The sequence below is a fragment of the Drosophila suzukii genome, chromosome 2R, assembly GCF_043229965.1.
Source record: "Drosophila suzukii chromosome 2R, CBGP_Dsuzu_IsoJpt1.0, whole genome shotgun sequence".
Taxonomy (NCBI): domain Eukaryota; kingdom Metazoa; phylum Arthropoda; class Insecta; order Diptera; family Drosophilidae; genus Drosophila; species Drosophila suzukii.
Window position 1 is genome coordinate 17681596 of NC_092081.1, and position 24039 is coordinate 17705634.

The following is a 24039-nucleotide window of genomic DNA, read 5'->3' on the forward strand; positions in this document are numbered from 1 at the left end:
ACCGTTGAAGTATAATGATTTGGCGGGCCAATTTTTGAACATAAAAAAAGAAGAAGGCAAAATGGTTCTGTGTCGGACATTTATGTGCTAGATTTTATGGCAATTTTGTTTGGGCTAAAACAATAAGAGGATGTTGGTAGGTCCTCTCTGGACCTAAACATACATACATATTATACGAGGACAAGCTGAATCGAAATCTGATGCTCATTGTGTGCGAGTGGAGCGAACGCATAATCTAATAATATTTTATGTGGACAGCATAAAAAGCAGGGCACTTGAGAGTCCGTTGAACTTCCCTTCGTTTCTCTTATTTTTACTCCAATGTCAAAGGGCAGCGGGATGAGCGTATCCATTGACCAACAAAGACAGAAAAATCCAAGCCAATTTATTGAAGTTTTTGCCGTTGGCCAAGGGCCATTACGAGCAGAAAGCAAGCGGGTATCCAGATATTCAGTTTCTCAGAAATGCGAGTTTTATGATGATGCTTTAAAAACACTCACAAGCACACTCACAGCATTCACAACACTCACATAACACACACACACCCCTCCATTAGTGGCGCAATTAACATTCAGATTGCGCATACGCCCTGTATGCTGCACTATTTATTTGTGTGTTTCATTTGCATTTTCATTAGTTTATTATCCAAGGATTTTTACATACACAGAATTTCCTAACGCCCTCCGGGCATTAAAGCCAAATGAGCTGGGAATAATGGGCATTACAAGAATCTCTATTAAGATTTTACGAGCAAAAAGGGAAATCTCTTGTGAAATATAATTTTCCATTTGCCGTTTTTTCACTTTCAAGTTGACAAGTGCTCGGCAGTGGATAAAATGATAAGTTAGTCAATCAGTTGATTATAGCCGGCTAAATATAACATCAGCAAGACAAAAGCTTTAGAGAAAGATTTGTGAAATGAATAAATAAAAACGCTAAATGGCCAGAGAGTAAAAATAAACGCCAAGCGAATTGAGAACGCAGAAAAGCCAAGCCAATATAAGTACATATATATCTGATATAATTCCCCCCTCTATTTTATAATATCTCTGAATATATATAGAGGGTATATATATATATGGCAATGCCTGTCTGTCTGTGGCTGACACATACCTTTGCCTCTGCATGTGTGTGTGTGGGCGTTTGATTGTTATGCGTGTGTGTGTGTTGGCCAAAATGCCATAAGCTCGTGTGACGTCACAACTGTGACAGAGATTCCGCGGGGAAATTATGGCATTGATTAGCCCGCAGCTCATCATTATGGCCATGCTAAGGAGAATGATGACGATGTGGCTGTGTATAGTGATGATGTTGTAGATAGTGATGATTGCGTAGATAGAGATCATCATGATGATGGCAGTAATGACGTGTCAAACGGCAGGCGACACACCCCACACTCTGAAAATGGGCACACATATGGCGGAAACTAAAATTGGCTAATGGCCATTTGCACCCATTCCGCTTGCAAGTTCTCTGTTCTCCTACTGTGACATTTTCTGGCCATTAGACAGCCCGCGAAAATGTGCGAAAAATTGACTTTCAGTTTATGACAATTTGAAAATGTAAGCAGGCGTAATTAGCATACAAATTCAACTAATTAATAAGTAATATCAAAGCATTTCAAACACGAATTAGGTAGATATATAATTTAGCATTCTCTACACTTAACATTTTACAGACTGTTTTATTTAAGTTTTTTATACGCACCTGAATGACGAACTTTTAACCGACTTTTTAATAAGTCAAAACAAAGGTTCGACTCACTAAAAATAAAAAAAAAAATAAAAATTAATGAATAAGTAAATAGGGGAGTGTAGGGTATGGTGACGAACACGAAAATGTTTTATTTTTCTTCAAGAAAGGTTGCAAATGAATACACATTTAGCTGTACACTTAAAAAAATGTATACTTCAGTTCTGGTTTACATTAATTAAGTTGTTCAATTTCTAGTTCAGAAAAATCAACCAAAAAATATTTGTTTTTTTAGTTATCGGATGTAAAAAAAAAAATTATAGTCAGCAATGCGGAAAAAATTAAATCTTCAATATAATCTCATGAGCATATTACGCGAATTTATAATAATATTATTACATAAACATTCTCAGCTCGATAAGAGAAATCGATTTCAATTATTTGTCATATTTGACGTGACCTCACTTTTGATATTTGAAGAGTTCGTCACCCTAACCTACACTCCCCCATGAATATTGGAACGATAAGCTGTAATGTCTGTCTTATTGTTTTTGTCATGCAGAATTAGAGAATTTTTAAATTTTTTTAAGTACATTTTTAAAGACGAACTTAAAACTCATATTTATTACGACTTAACTTATTGGATTATATATATTTTTTATAACCAAAACTATTTTCTTTTGATTGAAAATCCATGAGATATAGTACTTAACTTTATAGACTTTTTATAACTTTTTCAAAGAACTTTCTTAAGAGGCATATATATTAAACTTATATTTATCAGTCAATGTGGTCTATTGTATAAATGTGAAATATATTCTTTGCCTCATGATTATTTCCCCAACTTTATATTGACATTTTCATAAAGCGTTTTAAGGGAACTAAGTTTTCCCAATTCGCTTTCTGCTGTTTTAGACAGGCGTCACAGGACCTGTCTCCGATGGCCACTTAGGATGGCTAAAAATATCATCCAGCATGTGCACACACATATTTGCACGAGTGTGTAAAAGGTCGAGGGGGTGTGTGTGGAAATGGGAGATAACATTTTAAAGCAATTTAGTTTTCATCGCACACACTCTGCGAAATATATTGATTGCCAATGCCACAATCACGTACACAGAACCCACGTATTTTTGCGGGTTTTCTATAGATAGTTTGGCACTTACATTGCGAACTCGCAATGCATATGCAAATGCAAAATGCGAATGTCATAAATTATGCGTCCGTTTCGCCCCCTGATTGCCCCCGCATTATGATGGAAATTACAATTTGTCACCATTTGTTATGTATTGCATATTTTCAGGCAAAATGAATATTGGCATCGCAGCACCGAAATGGGATAAATTGTCGCCGCGCGAGTTTTTGCAGCTGCAGGAGTTGGCCTCATGTAAGTGTAAACGCAGTAAATCAAATTGCACTAATCAAAAGCACACATTTACAACGGGGGAAATGCAAATGATGGCCAATCAGACGGCCCTTCATTTTGCCATTTCGTACTTTTCCTGGCATGGACAGATAGGCCAATTAAAATCTTTTTGTTTACCCTTAAATTTGCAATCAGGCTAACCGATATTTGCTTACGCAGGCTCTTTAAACAAGTTAATTCTTTAAGTTTTAATACAATTAACTAATAGGTACATTGATATCCTGTGTTTTAATCAGTAATTAAAAGTTGAACTTCCGTACACATTCTAATTAAGTTTTTCAGTTCGTAATTGTTAGCATTTAAATAAACACCTGAATTATATTATTTATATTATGAACACTTTACTTCATGTAGACATATTTAACATATATTAATTATTACTTCTTTTAAAATACAAAATTTAATAATTATTTGGTATTCAAATTTTTTATAAAATATCCATGAGGCTATAAGAGAACCTAAATCAATTTAAAACCAATTTCCTTCCAACTGCTTTAAAAGAAAATTTCTTTTTTCCATTCTAAGAAACATCTTTTTTTAGCATCTCTTGCTGAATATGTTTTTTTGCTCCTCCATCTTCACATGCTCAAAAAGAAAGCATAAATTTCGCATCTCTGCCTTTAGATAGATTTACATTTTCGCCTGGCTTGCACTTGCAATTTCAGCAGATTTCTCATGACAGCCAAAGCTCGAGGAGCGCATCTTAAAGAGCGATTTTGTGGCAACATCCCTTCCACACATCTGCTGCACATCCCCCAGAGTTACAGTTATGTCTGACACTGTTTGCATTCTTTGCTGCAGCTGCAAAGCTGTTTGACATGGCAAAGTAGTTTACCTTTGGGTGAGCACTTCGCTCCACTTCATCTCGCCGGTTGCCTGGCAGAGGGAATTACACGGCACGGCAAATGGGAATGTTGAGCTTACGGATTATGGGATATTACCCAGAACACGCCCCGAGTCTGGATGGTCCTCGTGAACTTGGACCGGTCTTAAGCTCCACTTGGATGATGGAGGGCCGCGTTTCTGTCAGTGCAGCTGCCAAGGCAATATTCTCTTCCAAATCGAAGAAGCTCGACAAGTATTTCAATATGAAGTATAAATATGTATACTATATACACGGTATTTCATATTAGGAACATAAGTAACATTTCTGGGAAAAAATAAGTAGTTAGAAGGATGAAAGCATGTAGATTTCTCTTTACAGAATTTATAAAATCGTATAGGTTTCCTGTTTATATTTTATGTTTAAATTGTAAAGTAAAATATCCAGTGAAAAAATGTACATCTTAAAAATTTCGCTTTAAAGTTTAAATACAAAACTATAGGGATAACTAAAAAGTATATTGTTCATTATGTTTACCTTCATGCTATGAGCATAAATGTGAATTCCATTAAAAAACTTTAAATGGGAGACTACTTTACAGCTTACACCTTTGCTTATAATAATTTACATTAAATAAAGTTGATCCTGTTTATGTTCCATATTTTACATTTATTATTACCAAAACAAAATGTTAAGGAACACAGAAAGATAAAAAAATATTAACTAAAACTTAGAATTTTTTTTTAAATTAATATTCATTTTGGAAACAATTTATTCTAAATTACCTACATTAAAATATGATTATTTTTTAAGCATTTTAAAGCTAATGAAATAAAAAGTTTATTTCCAATTATATATTTATGCTGATAAAAATATTTTTTAAAGTCTAAATATAGTTCTTAAAAGGTACTCAAAAAAAGTTTGCTAATTTTTCATAGGTTCCAAGGGTTTAACCTTAGGTTAATTAATTTAAAATTTATTTATGACCGTTTTAAAGGGAAGTAACCCCTTTCCTTTGGTTGTATCTCCTTCAGCGGCACCCGCATTGTAATTTGAGATTGTGGCCATTCAGGGCGGGGGGCGTGGCCCAGGATATATATATATATATGTATGTGGGTGCGGCTGCAGGTGCTTATTAGAGTGCGGTTAAACTGTTTTTAGTCTGCGGTGCAGCCCCGAACGAAAGCCATCCAAAGTGTCGGGTGCAGCTGGCATTTCGTTGCCAGGGAACAGGAATTGCAAACTGGAACTGCAGACTGCTAACTGAAACTGCATTCAAGTGCAGACACTCTGCACAATTGCGGTTCTACACACCAGCGTACACATCACTCTCATTAGGTTAATAAAACCCTGGGCGCAAAACATTTCGGTCGGAAGACTCCCCGTGGACTTTATTCCAGGCATTTTGCAGTAGCATGTCAACTCAACCGGACCAAGTCCAAGTCATCCGGCTCATCCACACCCACCCGCATTTACTTACACGAACCACTTGTTTTCCATTAGTTAATTATACCCACGGCGCTGCAGTTGATCCACCTGGGGGAAAAACACCTGACCACCGGGGCACTTAAGACGTCGATTTAATTCACCTGGCGCCAGTCGAGCGATTGACGTGTGCGCCGGCTAAACTGAACTTTGCATAGTACCCTCACGGCTTACAGGGCTCACCTGGCTCACCTTACTCACCTGGCTCACCTAGCCCAACTTACACTCACCTGTATTTGTCTTGATCCTTGCAGATTCCACCCGAAAGCTGCAGGATGTTCTGCGGGAGTTCAGCTCGCCAAGTGCCGCCAGCACGCCCAAATGCATTCCGGATGGGGTAAGTGTTGCCAAAATCCCCTGCTCCGTTCCGCTCCTGTCCTGCAATTAATTGAAAGCGGATGGAGAAGAGGATGGGGATGGAGGGCAGGAGCAGGAGCAGGAGTAGGATTGGATGGGGAGACCCTACTCACAGCACGAGTCAAGGACTCCCTTTGCTTTTCCTCATGTTGCGTCTTACACTTTAATCCCCAACCTGGCGACTTGGGAAGACCGATGAAAGGCGATTCAGCTAAGCTAGCGGAAGCTCACATGGGTGCACTGAGAAAAATAATTTATAAGACTTATAGGAGATAGGGAAAAATTGAGTTACCGCATATTTAAAACTAAACGTTCATGTGTGCACTGCTGAAAACAATTTAAGAGATTTTTGGAAGGCAGAAAACAATATTTAGCCCCTAGTCCTCTAAACAAAAATCTTTTTTTTATTTTAATCCTTTAAATATTTTGTTTTTTTTTAAATGCCAAAACTTTATGGGTGACTACAGAAATTTTTCACTTTTTTTAATATTTTTCTTTTACATACTTAGTTACAACTTAGCCAGCGTTATTTAATAACGAAATTTTAATAAAATACATCATTTTAATCTTTAAAAAATCCAATATCATACTGTTGTTATATATAAGCAACTTATAAAATTTATAAATTTGCAAAATTTTCTTTCTTTCGGATATTAAATTACGATACTTTTAGAAAAAGTTTACACCAAATATCTTATAAAATATGCTCATAGGGGAAACTTTTTATAAAATATTTAATTGTGATTTAAATGCTCATATTACCGGTCTCAAAAGGATTCCTTTTCCACTCCCCGAGAATGCTAAAAATGTTTTTCCTAGTATGTTCAAACCGACAGGAAGCAGGAACGCATTGAATAGATATTAAGAGAGGGGGGGGGGGGGGGGATTTCAGCCAGGTGGGGCGAAAGATTGAAAGTAAATCTTCTTATACGTACAATAAATCACAGACTTTTCAAGTTTACGCCCGAATGCCAAATTGAAATTGAATCCCAACAGAGACAGACACTGTAGCCGGGCACCCTTGTCCCCCGAATGAATATCCTGACAAGTTTATACATACTAAATTAATTTGAAACTGCCTGCAAGGCCATCAATTTGGTTAGAGCAGGAGATACGAGAGATACAGGAGATTCAAGAATTTCAGGAGATGGGAGCTGCATAAATTGTTACTCTTTTGTCCAAATGCCCAGATCAGTCTCGGGTTACCAAGGCGACTAGCATAGTAATGTGCATTTTTAATTTGGGAATTTGAAATCATTCAAGCCTGAAGCATATTGCATATGTATGTAAAACGGAAAAACAGTATCCCAGTTTTTCTTTTGTTTTGCCAGCGTAACGAAATGGAAAAAGTATAATTAAGTTTCCGTCACTCTGGCCAACCTTCTCGATGCCCTTCCACATGTTGGACTCGGTACGTGGTGAGTGAATGATTCCAATGGAATTCACTTTGATATCGAACACTTCTAGCACTCACTGTTTGTCATGGCACGGAATTTTCCGTTTTCCGAACAAAAGTAATGCCCGTAAATATTTCAGTGAGTGAAATGAATTGAGATGCCACGAGAGTTGTTCTGGCTGCCTGGCAACATTTTTCCCTATTCCATGTAAGCAGCTTAAGTACATGTCCTTCGTCCTTAGCCCTCCAACCTCCGAAAGCTTTAAGTTTCACTAAGGGATTGGCTTTAAGCCCGGCGGCTCCAATTAGCTTAATTAAGAGCAGCTTGTCGTCAGGTGGCAATGAAAAATTATATGTTTTCCGCTGTTTTTCCAACCCTTCACCAATTATTGGTCACTCGATTGGGGGGGGGGGAGTTTAAAAAAAAGAAAGGCTGGGAGATATGTGAAATAGAGCCCATATGGTCATAAATTACAAGGCGAACACTGCGATGCATAATGAATTCAGAGCCCAGATTATGTTCGCCGTGGAGTGGAGCGAAGATGAGTGCCAAATGGCCCGCATGCGCTGCCATCTGTGCGTATGTGTGATTAGAGCGTGTAATGAATATCACGCATACGCACCGAACGCCCGAAATGTGCTTGAATATTTATTCATTAAGCCACGCGCTCACGCATAGCGTCACATAACGCATCCATGGGGATTCCGGCGGAGATTGAAGCCGGAAAACAGCGCAGGTCAGATAAATACTACTGTCTACAGCACTAATTGTGATATGTACATTAGGAAAGTCTTTAAAAATTATTTCCCAAATCGAAATCTCACAATGCATTACAAGTGTATCAAATTTAAAAACAACAAATCCAATTTCTAGAACCTTTTAAAAGATTTTATAGAACTAAAATATTATTTTGAAGCTATGTATAGCCGAATATACAATCTATGGTGTTCATTTTAATTTATATAAAGTCTAAATAAAGTCTATTAAATATTATTTAAATAAATACCTATTTATTTATAAGCTTTATAAAGGTAATTGGGCCAACAATTTACAATGTGGGGTGTTCATATTAATTTATATAAAGTCTATTTAAGGACTACTTTACTTAGAAATTGAAATCGAGTGAATAAATATTTAAGAAATTTAAAATTAAACGTAAATTAATATTTTTAAATTTATTGCATTTGTTTTATTCATAAATATTATGCATAACATTTTTAAATGAATTGAGTTATCAATAAAACACAATGAAGTTTGAAAATAGAATTGGTTGTTAAGAAAAAAAGCTAGATCTTTCGAGCTTTCTTTTCAAGTTGCCTTAACTTTTATTGTTATAATAGCGTAATAAACTAGCTACTATTCATTGGCTTAAAATTATAATTATAAAACAGTGCTACTAATTGGACCCACATTGTACTTTTATAGAATGTTGAAGAAAGAGACCCCCCTGAAAAGGAGATAAAGAGGGCTCTTCGCACGAGTATCTCGTTGCTCCTTGCTGGCTAAATAAATTTTGCTAACGCAATTCGCGCCATTATTATAGTGCCTGTGTGTGAGTGCGAGTGTGCGAGTGTGACTGGGTTGTAATTTATGTGTGTGGCCATGGGTGTGCGTATCTGTGTTTGGGTTTTACAATATGCCGATGTTCCTCCACTTAGGCGTGTCGCCGCCATTTGCGTTCCCTGGCTTTAAGCAGTTTGCCACTCGGCACTCGCAGCATCGCAGCTACATAGCCCTATATATGGATATATATATATATAGTAGTAGATGCTGTGTAGTGCCAGCCGACGACACCAGAATAAACCTCCATTTGCCTGTATTCGGTTTCATTATGGCCAAGGAAAGGAGCCAGCAGCCAGCAGCCGGCAAACATCTAGCAAGTGGTTGGGTACACAGAGGGAAATCAAATCAGTCTTAATGGTTTTCTATTTATTCCAATTTAACAAAGTCTCTTCTTCTTTTTAAGCCGTCCATAACAGCAGCTAAATAAATCTTAAATCTATATTCCTAATTAATCAGTAAATGGAAAGAAAATAACTAAGGGAAAATAATACATGTTGAAGTACCAGACCAAAATAAAATTCATCATTTGAGGTACCTACCTTTTATTAAACTGTGAGCTACATTTTATTCTGAAAGATTAATTCAATTATAAATTTAAATAAATTTAAACTAATAATTTAAAATTTTGTAATATCATTTACTTTCTGCTAAGTAAAATAAAAATCTCCAATAATTGTTTTTAATGACACCTATGCTTTACTTTTCCTATAAAAGTCGAACGATAAAAGTTCTGCAGTTTTAGAAAAATTCCATTTGTATTTACGAAACGAATAATTGGTTTCTCGATCTCTTATTTATATGTAAATTATCTTAATTTCAATATATGTCATGTATCTTTTTTCCGTGTGAGCCAAAACTTTGGCGTACTCTTAATGTAACCCAGCTCTGGCTCGTTTACTTTGTTTTATGTTTCGAAATTTAAAACGATGCAAAATAGCAGCAGAAGAGGCGGCAGCTCGTGATGGGTCCGATAATAAAGGCAGATATTTCCAGCAGAATAGATGTGCTCCCAGTCTCTGGGCCTGAAATCCCCATCCCCAACTCCTGCTGATTATTTCATTACTTGCGACACGAGTCGCTGCCTCTTGCGCAATTAATCGCACACCCATTTCCCTTCTGGGATCCTCGTATCCCTGATTGGCTTTTGCCCTCGAAAGGGAACTTAACCTGGAATTGAAACCGAAACTGGCAACTGTAAAATCCGTAAAGCTGCCATGGGTCCTACGTCTATCAATGTCACCGAATTCGGAATGCCTATCAATGTGGCATTGTTGATTCAAGCATTGCGCCGCAGCTCTCAATGTATTGACATTACACGTGGTGTTGACATGTAATTTGCCCCGATACCCATTCAGGGGTTTTCAGTTTTCAGTTATCAGGTCCCGGTTCCATTCTGCATCCATAAAAACATAACACCCCGAACCGAACCCCTTGCCAAATGGCAAATAAAGAGGCGCGCCAGATCCTTGAGGGACATTCCCCGGCACGTACGAACCGAATGGAAATGGAAATGGAGATGAAAATGGAACCTTTGCCCAGACGGAGCTCGGATTTATGTGGGAATCTTGTGCACTGGACAAATATAAATAAACTGCTGGCTTACGGATGCGCCCACAGGAGAATTATGTATTCCATGCGCGTTAAAATGAGCTAAATTTTAAAGCAAGAATCTCGGCTAAATGTTATGAACTTAGTTGGTCGGGATATTCGACCATCAATTAGGCCACAAACTGAAGCGACGCCTCATCCGTCAGCACCATTATTTAGTCGGCAGATAAATGTACTCGCGCTTCACTTGCCACGCAGAAAATCATCTCTGAATATGTCGCAATATGGCGGGCATTTATTAATCATACGCTCCGTTGTCAACGGTTATAAAGCCGCATTCCCTTCTCTCTGGGAAAAATAAAAGAGAAATGCGCGGAGGCCCTTGTTGCAGAATGTTTTTCGCCATAATAACGTCAACATATTATGTTGCATAAGTAGCTCTTCCAGCTCTTCCCCACTCGCAACCTCAATCTTCTCTGTCACAACAAACCCGATACCACTCGTAAAACTTGGCTGAAAAAAGGCAGTGGTGGAAAAAGTGGAGAAAGTGGAGAAAGAACTATGCAACGCGGAGAGTCCTGCACACATTTCAACTTGTCACTTGTGAAAGGCCTGCGGTAGATTTATTATATGTTTCTGCAGAGGGAAAAATGGGATACAGATTCGGGATTGTCAGTTCAAAGGGTTTTTTGGGCCATCTTATCGTTCTTAAGTTTTTGTAAATATTTGGGGCTTAGATTTATTAAATACTTCTACTGGTATAGTCAAATATAAACAGGGATATTTGAAAAAATTTCATTTTTTGCTTGGAGGGGAGATGTTCTTTAATCTAAAGCAGCGAAATTTAAGGAATTGCTATTCAATTTCAGTCAAATATAAACAGAGTTAAATGAAAGATTTTCATTTTTTGCGTTGAGGAGAGATGTTTTTTAATCTAAAGCTGCAACCTTTAAAGAATTGCTATTCAATTTTATTGTTAGTCCTTTAAAGTCTTGGGTCCTTAACAATCTGAAGTCACTAAGTCTAATATATAATATAAAATCTTTTTTTTCTTTTAATAAATGAATAGGTACTTAAACACAAACACATTTCAGTTAACTTACTTCAAATATACAAGTGTACAAGTAAGGCATAAATAACTGAAAGATAGATATGTATAAGATAGATACAGATAGTTATTTATAAGCAAACAAATTAGTAATTCCTCAGCTTATAACCCCTTTTTTGGACATGTTTCGCTTGAAGAATTCAACAAAAAACGTGGTCCCTGACAACTTATTAAAAACGGACAAGACAAAGGCCCTCCATAAATTACCGGATGGGCTCGTTTTATTCATACGTTCCAACTCTTTTCGCAGGACATTGATTTCGATGGGTTCCGGCGCTTCCTGGACGCCTTCCTCGACTGCGAGGCGCCGCTGGACCTGGCCAAGCATTTGTTTGTGTCCTTCCTCAAGCCGAATGTCACCCAGGCCCAGCTGCATGGCCGGGCACTTAATCAAATGGCCGCCATCAGTAGCACGGCCGCCTGTGCCCCGGTCACGTCGCACACGAAGTGTAAGAGGTCGTCCTTGCCACCCAGCCACCCAATCATCCATCTACCACCCCCTTTTGTCACCCCCTCGTGTGCATGTGAATAATTGCTAAACATTTCTTTTGGCCACCCCCACATCACTCGGCATTCCAACCGCCTGTAATTAGGCTCCATACCGAACATCAATAGCATTGCCGAGTTCATGCCGCAGTGCAGCGGCAGCGGAGGCGGAGGCCCAGGAGGCGTGGCCGGGGTCGAGGGTCACGCACCGACCCGCAGCAGCTTTGTGGACAAAATCCACGGCATCACGGATAAATTACACCACTCACTCGGCGGACATCTCTCACATGATCCCAGCAAAACGGGTGAGTTACAAGGGGACCAGAAACACTTTAAAGCAGTTCTAAGATCGGGTATAAGGTTTAAGGTTTAACTGTTGTAAACTTCTTTTAATACTATAACTTATAAAAAACTTTTGTGTTTCCTTAAAACTTTTCCTTTGAATCCTTTTCTTTTTTTCCACATATATTGTATACTGTGTCTACATGTATGTATGTAAATAAGATAGTTCTTGATACAATTTTTAACATTACTTTAAATTTTACAAAATAAAAGCTTTTTATTAATTTTAAATGTTTGCAACTAAATACAAATTCAACAAATAACGTACTAATTGGAAAAATAAATTTCTTTAAAGTAATAACAAAAAAGTGTCCAACAAGAAAACAATTTTTGTTATTACGAAGTTATCTACGTCAAGTAAAGTGTAATCTTTAAATAACAAAATCGTTGTAAAGCCCTTAAAAAGTCCCAAAAAACTTAGGGACTATTGAATTGCTGAAAACCAGAGTTGTCACCTTATTTCATTATAAGGCCATTGCGACTTTGTATCATTTTAGTATTACCAGCAAGCATTATTTACTTTAGAAACAATTTAGAAAGTATACAAAAATATAATATTTCACGTTTTTACTTTTAAGTTGTCTACTGGTCACAGCTATTCCAAAATTCAACAGGAACCAGTTAGAGTCGTTCCCAAGAATGGCTGACATTTTCTAGAATTTCTTTCGTTAGGTAAATTAACTTTAAAGCCATTTTCATAAGAAGTATATATTTTTTAAATTAAAAAAAAAATTGAATTTACTGAGAATTTCCAAAGGTTTATTCCAAATATTTGTTTGAGTGAACAGTAGATAGTTCCCTGCCTTCGGGCACGTGTTTGCTATAACCACTTTATTGGTGTATATTTTGTATAACAGGCAGTGTCCATCCGATGCTCACCGTGACGCCGAGTCCTTTGGCCAGCGGACCCAGCATGTTCCCGGCCAGCAATCCGGCCAGGCGATCCGTGGACTCCAGTCCCTCGCACTCGGCCACCAACCACTCGCAGATGTCCCGCAACTCCTCCAAGAAGAGCAACAATTCGGTTAATTGCAAAATTGATGGTGAGTATTAATTAGGCAACATCACCCCCCTTTGGAAACTACAATGTGCAAGCGACTTCCAATTAAGACGCTTATTGTGCAATCAGCATGTGATGTGAAAGGGGTTTTTGGGCTGGTGAAAGTGTAGGGGAAAGTGGGTCGGCCATCCTGGCAGCTGGAAATGCACAGCCAACTGATTGGCCAGTCAACATACAAACATATGGGGCGGGAGAACAATTCAAATGCGAAAATTAACCGTCTATGTGCAGAGCGCTCCATTTGTTCGGGGAAAACAAACTTTTGTGATTGCTTTCTGAATGGAGGGCAGCATTTGTTATAATGGTTTTACATGTGAAAGCGGGTAAAATGGCTGTGACTTTAGTTGCAAAAGGTGCGATGCGGGAATACAAATATATATATCACCATAACAATGGGTTGGGTTATATTGTTTGAAAAACTCGCATGGAACTAGAAAAAGGCAATCTATTCGGAGCTATTTATTTCTTTAAAACTTTATTTTATGTTTTTTTAGATGAAGCTACACATATATGTAGACAGCAAAAATTTTTATAACACCCAATAAACCCGAAATTGACATATAGGTTGTTAATATTATGTTACCCATCTTATATTTGCTAATTTTCAAATAAAAGCCTAATATTTATTTTTATTATTAAATACCCCTCTCTTTTTTCTTATCCACAAATCAGTAAATTAGGAAAAACAAATAACAATCTATTCTCTCTTGTCTACAAAGTGCATATAAAACATACAAATTATATAAACAAAATAAAAATACCATTTAAAATAAAATAAATATCTTTTATTTATTCTCCCTACCCTTAAGTACATTTTCATTTTATTTTATTTATAGTTCCATATGGAAACAAGCTTTAATATCTCTCCAAAAAAAACCGCGTAACTGCATCTCATCTGGATTGCTTACTTAGCCAAAAATCCCCGGCTTATTTGCCATTTGCTTAGTTAACTTTCTCGCGAACTTGCTAATTAGGGGAGCGAGAGCATAAGACAAAAATCACCATGGAGGGAAAAGAAGGCAGACATTCGGTAATTCATGAGTTCATAAATTATAAACCAAGGACCAATGCCGCCCAAGCTGCAGTCCTTAGAAAAGACGAAACTTGGCACCGGAAGTCGGTCTTACTTCCCGTCCCGCAGCCTCGCCTCTTTCTCTTCCTCTTCCTACCCTCTTCCGTTCCTTATAACAACAAAGAAAAGCTAAAAAACAAACATAAAACTGAGCATCTCTTGTCTCAGAGATCGTGTCGTAAATCAACGCCCAATTAGAAACATTTTTGCATTCACGAAGTCGCAACTCGTAAAATGCGAAGCCTGCGTTAAATTAACATTTATTGCTCTCCCTCACACATACAGAGAAACGCACCAGGACTCGCTCACGCACACAGACACAGCCAGGCGCACTTGCGGCCTGAAAGTATGCAGCTGAATTTTTTCGCTTTTTTTTGGCGCCCCCGTTTTGTTTCCCTTTTTGCTTTCATTCATTTCGCTTCGTTTGAAATGTGTACGAGAATGATTAATGAACGTAAATTTCTCCTTTTTTTCCCTCGTTTTTTCGCCCCTTTGTCGCTGGCCAACAGTTTTACGCATTTTGCCAGCAATTGGAAGGCATTGTTCTGAAAGTTCAGAGGGCGGAGTACACAAAAAAAAAAGAAAATATTTACTACCACTTTGCTAAATTAAAATCGATGCTGAGAAATATACTAATATAATAATTAAATAAAAATACAATTTGTTTAAGGTTTTTGTGTGACTGATAAACACAGTTTAATTTAAAAGAACTTTTTTTTTATTAATATTAAAACTTCAACATTTTATTACGTTGTTTTAGCGGTGACATTTATTCGAAAACTTTGAACCCAGAAATATATAGAGAAAGGAAAAACGTCAAGATCAAATAAACTGACTTTAAGAATTCGTCTTCTCCCTTACTCGAGAAAAAGCGTTCTTGAAATCAAGAAGAAAACGTTCTCAATATCATTTTTCTTGACGAATGGGGACTAAAAGAAATTGTTTTATCACTTATTTGAGGAAAAACGTTCTTGAAATCAAGAAGAAAGTGCTCTCGATATTGTTTTGCTAGACAAGGCGATCTTGAAATTAAAGTAAAGTAGTCTCGATTTCTTTTTGGGAGTTTTGACACTATGACCTAGTCTTGCAAACAGAGAACACTTGATTCTTGATTGGAAATTTGGCGGCCTTTTCAGATTGAAGGAACCGTTTTTTGTGTGTGTAAACAATTTCTAAAATGAATTTTTCATAAGAAAATTTTTTCCTCTGCAGTAAATTACGCTAAAGGCAAAAGGACGAGGCCCAGTCAGGAATTTCCTATTAGCATTATATATTAAGTACAACAAGGGCCCTGCTTCCTTCCTTTGAGTGTATATATGTGTATGTGTGTGTTTGAGCGCCTTAAGCGCTAATTGGATTAGTTTTGCTTTGCTTTTTGTATTCCTCTCGCCTTTGTGTGTGTGTGAATTAAATTTATCAGTAGTCCAAATGTAGGCCGGCAAATAAGTTGACATTGATCCTGCACACACACACACACTCAGCCTGTTTGCACAACTTCCTTTGCACTCATCGCGAAACCAAGAGCCTCATTTAGTTATTAAGAAGAAGGGCAAATATTGGCATTGTATGCGGTATAAACATATCTATGGATTTTAATTTATTGCCCACAAAGGCTCCGACATTGGGCAAACATAATTAGCTAAAATACAATCATCTCCATGTCTTTTTCCGGCTGTTTGTCTAACTCAGAAGGAAACTCCCTAACTGCCTGTGCATTAACATATAAATTACCACATCAACGGCACACACGCAAATGGCCTGTCAAAATAATAAAAGATGGAAATCATTCATGTTCCCACAGAACCCAAACAGAGAGAAAGTTCCTTTGAAAATTTCTAAACAATTTGCTGGGCGCTTTGATTTCAATTCATTATGTAATTACGTGGGCTTCTATTGGAGAAGGAGAGCAAATAAAAAAAAGGTGAATAAATTAGTAATTATGGAAAAACAAAGTTAAACGAGCTGAAAGTATCTGGAGCATAAGATGAGAAAAGTTTTGGGTAGCAGGCTCAAAGCATTAGGGCCAAGTACTGGAAAACAAATTGAGGCAGCGAAATTTCCGGAAGCCAGGAGTTCATTAAGAGCCATAACGATTGGCTGTTGGCTTTTTTGGCCCGGTCAAATGTCGGCAATTAACATTAAGCATAATGGGCCTGTCAGCTGTCGATGGCATTAAGAATAATGAGGGGCCGCCCTCTCTGTGTGTGTCACTCGTAGAGAAGAGCACTTAATGAATGCACTTTCACATGCATTTCTCCACCCACTCACTTACTCAACCCTCTTTCACTTGCAGCTGACATTAAGCTTCTGGCGCGAAAACTTTCCCACTTTGATCCGCTGACACTCAAGGTTCCGCTGAAGGATGTCGTCTGCTATTTATCACTGCTCGAGGCCGGACGCCCGGAGGATAAGTTGGAATGTAAGATTGACCCCGCCCAGCAACCTTTTCCATTCGGCTTCCTACTTATTATACCCGTTACTTGTGGAGTAAAAGGGCATACTAGATTCGTTGGAAAGTATGTCAGAAGGAGAAAGAAAGTAGAAGACCCTATAAGTATATATATTCTTGAACAAAATCACTAGCCGAGTCTGTCTTTCTGTTTGTCCGTCCGTTTGTACGCTAAGATCTCGAAAACTAAAGAAGCTAAACGAAAAACTTATTTTAAATTTATGTAAAAATATAAATGGGGTTTTGTTTTGATTATCAATACCCATCTACCCGGCAAAAATTGTTCAATTCGGACCATTCGTTTAAAAGTTATAAGCAAATAAAGTGTGCCATCTCGGAAACAGCCGATTTGCTGCATGCATATCTCCATCTCCCTCGCACTTCCTGTAGCTGAGTAACGGGTATCTTAAAGTCGCGGCCGTTGGCTATAACATTCTTTCTTATTCATTACCTATTCATTGCATTCGCAGTCATGTTCCGGCTCTACGACACAGATAGCAACGGAGTCCTGGACACCGCCGAAATGGACGCCATTGTCAATCAGATGATGGCCGTGGCCGAATATCTCGGCTGGGATGTCAGCGAACTGCGTCCGGTGAGTGCGCCGCTTAAGTCCGGCTTACATTAAAAACTCATTACGCGATTGCAATTGCAATTGCAATTGTGCAATCGATGCACAGCCCAAATCCACTTACAACACCCACTGTAAATCCACTCTGTACATCCACTCTATCAGTCGCTTGGCGGTCACGAATCCCGAAACCCGTTCAACTACTCATTGACCCAATCCAATCCATTCCAATAAAACTTTTTCAATTACTTACGAACATTTTCAGCAGCAAACACAACAAAGCACCAAACAAAACACAACGGAAAAAACACTCGAAATTAATTTCTCTTTATTGTTTGGACTTTATACTTCGACGATAGTCCCAGCTTAGCTGCACGGAAAGGAAAAATGGGTCACTTAATTAGGGCATAGAAAATATTTTCAATAAAAAAGAGGAAATCAGTTTTAAGGGAATGATTATGAGGAGATTCGCAGATTTAAAACACTGTATCTTATAAACGTTTATATATTTTTTAATAACATTTTTAAAAAGCTTTAAGATGGGTTCCTTTTTAAAAATACAATACAAACAATATAACCATTTTATAACCACTAAAAAATCATTATTAATCATCATTAAAAAGTTGTGAAAAGCTTTCCTTAGTTCATTAAATGATAATGAAAACCCTTGAAGTTTAAAATTCGTATAGCCATTATTTGTAGGGTCCTTTTTCAATTAAAAATCAACCCATGAATACAACCATCTTAAACCAATTAAATAAATCATTAGCAATCATCATAAAAACAAGTGAAACAATTTTCTTATTTAATTAAATGATGATGAACACCCCTTGAAGATAAATATTTCTGTTAATCAAAAGATTAATGCTAATAAAAACAAGTACAACTTTCTGTTAATATTCCGAAGCAAAAGTTTCTTTTTCCTCAGGCAGCAAAAGTATTGTAATAAAATATTTATGGTTTTTCTGACTTCTCTTGAGTTCTGAGGGATAGCATTGTTACATTTATCCAGCGGCAATGAACTTAATTAAAATACATATTTTTCGTTGTGTGTGTGTGCTTCGAGCTTCCATTTCAACCGCAAATTTGTGGAGCTGCCGCGGCTACCACATCGCATAGGCGACTTAATAGTTCCACCAGCAGCAAAAAAGAACAGGCTTAAAGCGTTTCCCCCATCAACCTTATAGCCTAACAACCGGCCAAACCCCCTCGACGTTGACAGGCAAAGCAAAAAAAAAAAATATATATATATATTCTATATACAGGAAGAGAAGGGGGGAAAAAAACAACTAAAGAACTGCGACCGCAAATAAAGTCAAAGCGCCACAAAACTCAATTAACAAAATACCCCTGGCTATAGCGGAATGATTCCAGCCGCATTTCCCGCCTGTTGTCCTTCCTTTTCCGCTGCTCGAGAACCGAGTTCCATTGCCATCGTGACTTTATGACTGCCGCATACTTTAAATTCTAGGCAGACACAGAAAATATTTTAATCAAAATATTTTTAGCCAAGTTCTGGCCAAGAGGCCAAGTTTGGGTCAGCCCTTATCCTTTTCGCTTTTCACTTTTCGCTTTCCGGTTTGCGCCACACAAATAATCAAAGCACTTAATGAGTTGCATAATTCTGGCATTCATTTCCGGTGGAATATGAAATTTCTCAAGAAAAACAAAAGGGATTCGTAAGTTGAATAAATTTCGGGGCGAAATGTTCACTCCCCCTTGAATATTTTATTGAGTTATGGAACTCGAGCCGCATCGATCTGTTAAGTCTTTAACTTAATAATGTTTAAAGGTATTCAGTAAAACATATTGAAGAATAAAAAACATATGTTATATTTGTTTACTGTGTACCTTAAGACATTTTAAAAGCTTTAGAGACTTCTGTTGCTGGTTTTCCCAAAAATAATATTTGTACATTTGCGCAGGAAATGCATTTGCCCAACGAACCCAAGGTAATAAGTTTACATTCCCTTCGACCGAGGAGAAGTGCATTCCAAACAGGAAGTTAGCTTTCCGTTAAGTTTCATGCCATCTAAAAATTACCCCTTTTTTTGGCTTCTTCACTCCACTCACTGCAATCCGCAATCGCTTTTTGTACTTACAGATACTGCAAGAGATGATGGTTGAAATTGACTACGATGCCGACGGCACAGTGTCCTTGGACGAGTGGCAGCGGGGCGGGATGACAACTATTCCACTGCTGGTGCTCCTAGGTGGGTAATTTCCCATTCTGCACAGGGAGAAAATATCACTATGAACTACGACCATTTAAAATTTTCATATATGCATTTTGATAGGAAGTTCTTATCAATTTATCAACTTTATATCAATAGAAACCAACTAATCTATTTAGAACATAATGTTTTTAGATCCAGCTTTTTCAAGTACCCTTAATGGATTTTAGAGGTCTTTTAGATGGTTTACATACCATCAAAATAACCATATTTCAATGAGTTGAATATAAATAAAGGATCAGGATTTTACAAGTTAATATTATAATATCAGCATCTTAGAAAAAAAAAACTTTAAATATTTTTTGAAAGCTCTATCCATATATGATTTTAAACAGTTCCTTAGAAAAAATCTAAACTGAAATTATTGATATATCATCAGCACAGATATTATCTAATAGGCTCCGCTCAAAAAAAGTCCCTTATGATAATTATAGTTTGTATTATGTTTGTTTGTTAAAATTTAGTTTTAATATAAAATAGTACAAAATATTTTTTTTATATAATAATCCGTTAAAATATATAATTATAATCCTTCTTAAATAAACTCCAAGTTCTATAAAAGTCCCCGACACATAACCTAAAATGTATTATGAAAACCCATTAAAATAATTCCCAATAGTGTATGGTATTTTCTCTCTGTGTGGCTGCACCTCGTTCCCCTGCTAAATGCGCCTTTGCCGGCTGAATGCCTTGATCTGTGACTGGTTGGCTGCTGCCGTAATAATCAAGTCATTTGCCCAGGTGGCACAGCAGGGGAACGGGGAGCTGCTGCAGGCGGCATCCTCTATACGCTTATGCAAAGTGACAAGGATGCTCTATGCCAACTCCTGCCCCACCTCCACCTCCATGCCCATCTCCATCTGCACCTGCAATTCAATCCCTACACCTCAATCTTCCCCAGGTGTCGACAGCACCACGCTGAAGGAGGATGGCATCCACGTGTGGCGCTTGAAGCACTTCAGCAAGCCGGCGTACTGCAATCTGTGCCTCAACATGTTGGTGGGTCTCGGCAAGAAGGGTCTCTGCTGTGTGCGTGAGTATCTGTGAGGAGTATCTGTGGCGAGTATCTGTGGGGGCCATCTGAGTGTGGGGTCGTCTGGTGGCAGGAAATTGTCTATTTCAATGGCCAAAGTAACTTTAAAGCCTTTTCACAGCCCCGAAGCCATAAAAGCTAGAAGAAATTTCTCATATAAATATTAAAAGAAATCTATTAAGGTGCATTTTGTTCTCGATTAGCTGGTAACAATATACAAATGATTAAATTTTGTAAAATCTACAAACCATAGCTTATAAATATTCTGAACCTTTTGATCTTATCAAGTTATGGTGTTATAATCAGAATGTTTAGGAAACAATTTCAAATATAATACCAATGACTTAACATGATTGCATAAATGTTATTAGGCTTCATGTATTGTATTATACAATGTTATCACATTTAAATAGGATTGAATTATTCAAGCTTTAAATTTAAGTCCACGTTTATCTATGCTTAACAATCATTGCATTATATTTGTCAATGATATTATCATATGTATGGCAAGCTGGGAATTTAATGAAAGCCGCCTGAAAGACAGGATGAGCATAGATTAATTTGGGTATAATTTGTATTTTCCACAAATTCAAATGTCCTCAAAATGTAATTATTTAGCTAAAGCAAAGTTATCAACTAAATTTTATTATCTAACAGTTTGCAAATATACGGTCCACGAGCGGTGTGTGCAACATGCCCCTGCCTCCTGCATCACCACCTATGTGAAATCGAAGAAACCCAAGTGTGGGGGAGATCTGCTGCATCACTGGGTGGAGGGCAACTGCTACGGGCGGTGCTCCAAGTGCCGCAAGAGGATAAAGGCCTACCACGGCATTACTGGACTCACCTGTCGATGGTGCCACATGATGGTGAGTGGGCGGGCTTGACCTTGGGCATTGATTTAGAGTTGAAAGAGGTGAAGGTGACTCGCTTAAGTGTTCTAGTAAAATTTTTGGATCGACAAATCATCACTGAGAATAAAAGGTTCACTACGAAACCGTAGGAATTAAGACTCGTTCGCAAAATTAATAACACATTGGGAAACAGATTTTTTCAGAAACTATTTAACTTTATGCTAACTTATCAAATTATAATCGTAGCATGACATTGGACAATCCCTAAATAGCCCTTAATCGGTTAACTTTGGTTGGCGATTTTGGTTAAAGGTTAAGGTTAAAATGACTGATTTTCAAATGCATGTTAAAGTTAAAGATAAAGTTGAAGTATTATATTTCTAACGTCACAATTAGAAAGCGAATTTTTCTTTCCGAACAATTGTACTTCATGTTAAATTTTTCTGACCGATATTATAACTATAACCGCAACGTTACATTGAGAAATCCCTAAAAAGACCTAAAGCGGCTAAAGTTGGTTGGTTGGATAATTACCCAATGCAATTTAAAACAAGGAAGAACGCTATAGTCGAGTACCTCGACTCTCAGATACCCGTTACTCAGCTAAAGGGACCAAAGGGAAATGGAGATATGCAAGCAGCAAATCGAGATTTAAATACGCCACCTACCGGCGGTAGACAGATTTAAGCGTTATGGGCGTTAGAGTGGGCGTGGCAAAATTTTTTTTTGGATTAATCGATAGGTATTGACGAGACCAATACATTTCAGTTAAAATTTTTTATCTAGCATGAAAACTGTGGCCGTCACAGGTTTGGGCGGTTTGTGGGCGTTAGAGTGGGCGTGGCAATTTTTTTTCGGGTCACTCGATAGGTATTGATGAGAAGAATACACTCATGTTAAAATTTTTATTCTAGCATCAAAACTGTAGGGGCCACAGTTTTGGGCGGTTTGTGGGCGTAAGAGTGGGCGTGGCACATTGCTGAAACAAACTTGCGCTGCGTAAGAAGCTCAGGAATCTGCACGCCAAATCTCAACAGCCTAGCTCCCATAGTTTCCGAGATCTCAGCGTTCATCCGGACGGACAGACAGACGGACAGACGGACAGACGGACAGACGGACATGGCTAGATCGACTCGGCTAGTGATCCTGATCAAGAATATATATACTTTATGGGGTCGGAAACGCTTCCTTCTGCCTGTTACATACTTTCCGACGAATCTAGTATACCCTTTTACTACGAGTAACGGGTATAATTAAAGGTAGAAGTAACGTTACATTCCGAACAATTATACTTCAGGTTAACTTTTTCTAACATATATCAGACCTTAACCGTAACATGAAATTAATAAATCCAGAATATCATTAATCGTTAAAAGTTGTTCGGCGGCTTTGGTTATGTTTACAATGACTGATTTTCAAATGCAAGTTAATCGAGATAGAAACAAATCGGTGACAAGACCAAATCAGATCTGTTCCGCCGGTTGGATTGCCGGCATTGTTTCGAAACAAAAATTCCAATTACTCGGGAAAACAAGGGAGCCTTTGGCCCAGCACTCCGTCTGCAGTTTTGTCGGCAGCTGTGATTCGCAGCCCGGCAGAAGCCCCAACACATCCAGTTACCAGTTACCAGTTACCAGTTTTCAGTTACCAGTTCCCGATACCTCCCCGAAATTCCCAGAACCGGATGCGATCCGGGGCACACATGAGCCGGGAACTTCGTTATGGCTGGCAAATTGTCACGTCCCGAGCAAATTGCGCCGCAGCCGTCGCCGTTGCATGCCACCAACTTTTGTGTCCTGTGTCTTTGACAAGTGCAGCGGAGATAATGCCGAATTCGTTGTTGCCCGAGCGCCGCCGGCGGGAGCGGAGGTCGGGAAACTTGGTCCTTCGATACGGATTCCGATTCGGATTCGGATGCTGCTGCATCGGCAGATACTTTGTAAGCCAAACGTTGCCAGCGCTTTTGACAGTCAATAACTTTGCATTTTGAGTGGATGTCGGTGTCTGTGTCTGTATCTGTATCTGTGTGTCCTCAAAGTTTTCACCCTCGATAAGATGGGAACGTGGTTGTCATGCTGTCCTCCGGCAGCAAATTCCTCGCCACAAGAATGCTTTACCTAATGGTATTTCCTAAGGAAAAGTATATCAATGTCTACTTAAAGTGAATGCACAAATTTCAAAGCGGAAATTGAACACAATTTGCATTTTTTCCAATATCTTTTATATAAATATCTTGACTTCAATTTAAATCCCGTCTAAAAAAAAAATACAAAAATTTATTCTATTCGGGCTGCTTTTTTATTTGGTAAATATTTAATATCAACAATTTAATTAAATGTATACTATTTTCACATTAATCTTTATATTATTATCTCAATTTTCATTAAAAAAAAAAAATTACCTGTTAAAATATAAAAAAATGGAATAAACTCCTTTAAAAAAAAAAATTTGCTTGATTTCTAAAATATAAATTCTAAAAATGGAATAATCGAAATATTTATTTGAAAAAGGTGTCGAAAATGTTATTCAATTTACTTGT

General features: G+C 37.8%; 1 protein-coding gene across 4 annotated transcripts in view; it reads left to right on the plus strand.

Annotated features, from left to right (window-relative positions):
• The window catches only part of Dgk (diacyl glycerol kinase 1), a 54552-nt gene that overhangs the window by 15982 nt on the left and 14531 nt on the right, over positions 1–24039 (plus strand). For 2 of the 4 annotated variants that reach the window (XM_036813182.3, XM_036813183.3), the window contains exons 3-12: positions 2996–3079; positions 5681–5763; positions 11650–11848; positions 11993–12190; positions 13085–13270; positions 16653–16778; positions 17279–17403; positions 19484–19592; positions 20515–20646; positions 21304–21515. In XM_036813182.3, the coding sequence (XP_036669077.2) occupies positions 3001–3079; positions 5681–5763; positions 11650–11848; positions 11993–12190; positions 13085–13270; positions 16653–16778; positions 17279–17403; positions 19484–19592; positions 20515–20646; positions 21304–21515 (1449 nt within the window). In that variant the 5' untranslated portion in view covers positions 2996–3000. Of the gene's footprint in view, positions 1–2995; positions 3080–5680; positions 5764–11649; positions 11849–11992; positions 12191–13084; positions 13271–16652; positions 16779–17278; positions 17404–19483; positions 19593–20514; positions 20647–21303; positions 21516–23039; positions 23440–24039 lie in introns of those variants that run through there. The other 2 variants (XM_017073977.4, XM_017073976.4) reach the window with 2 other exon arrangements.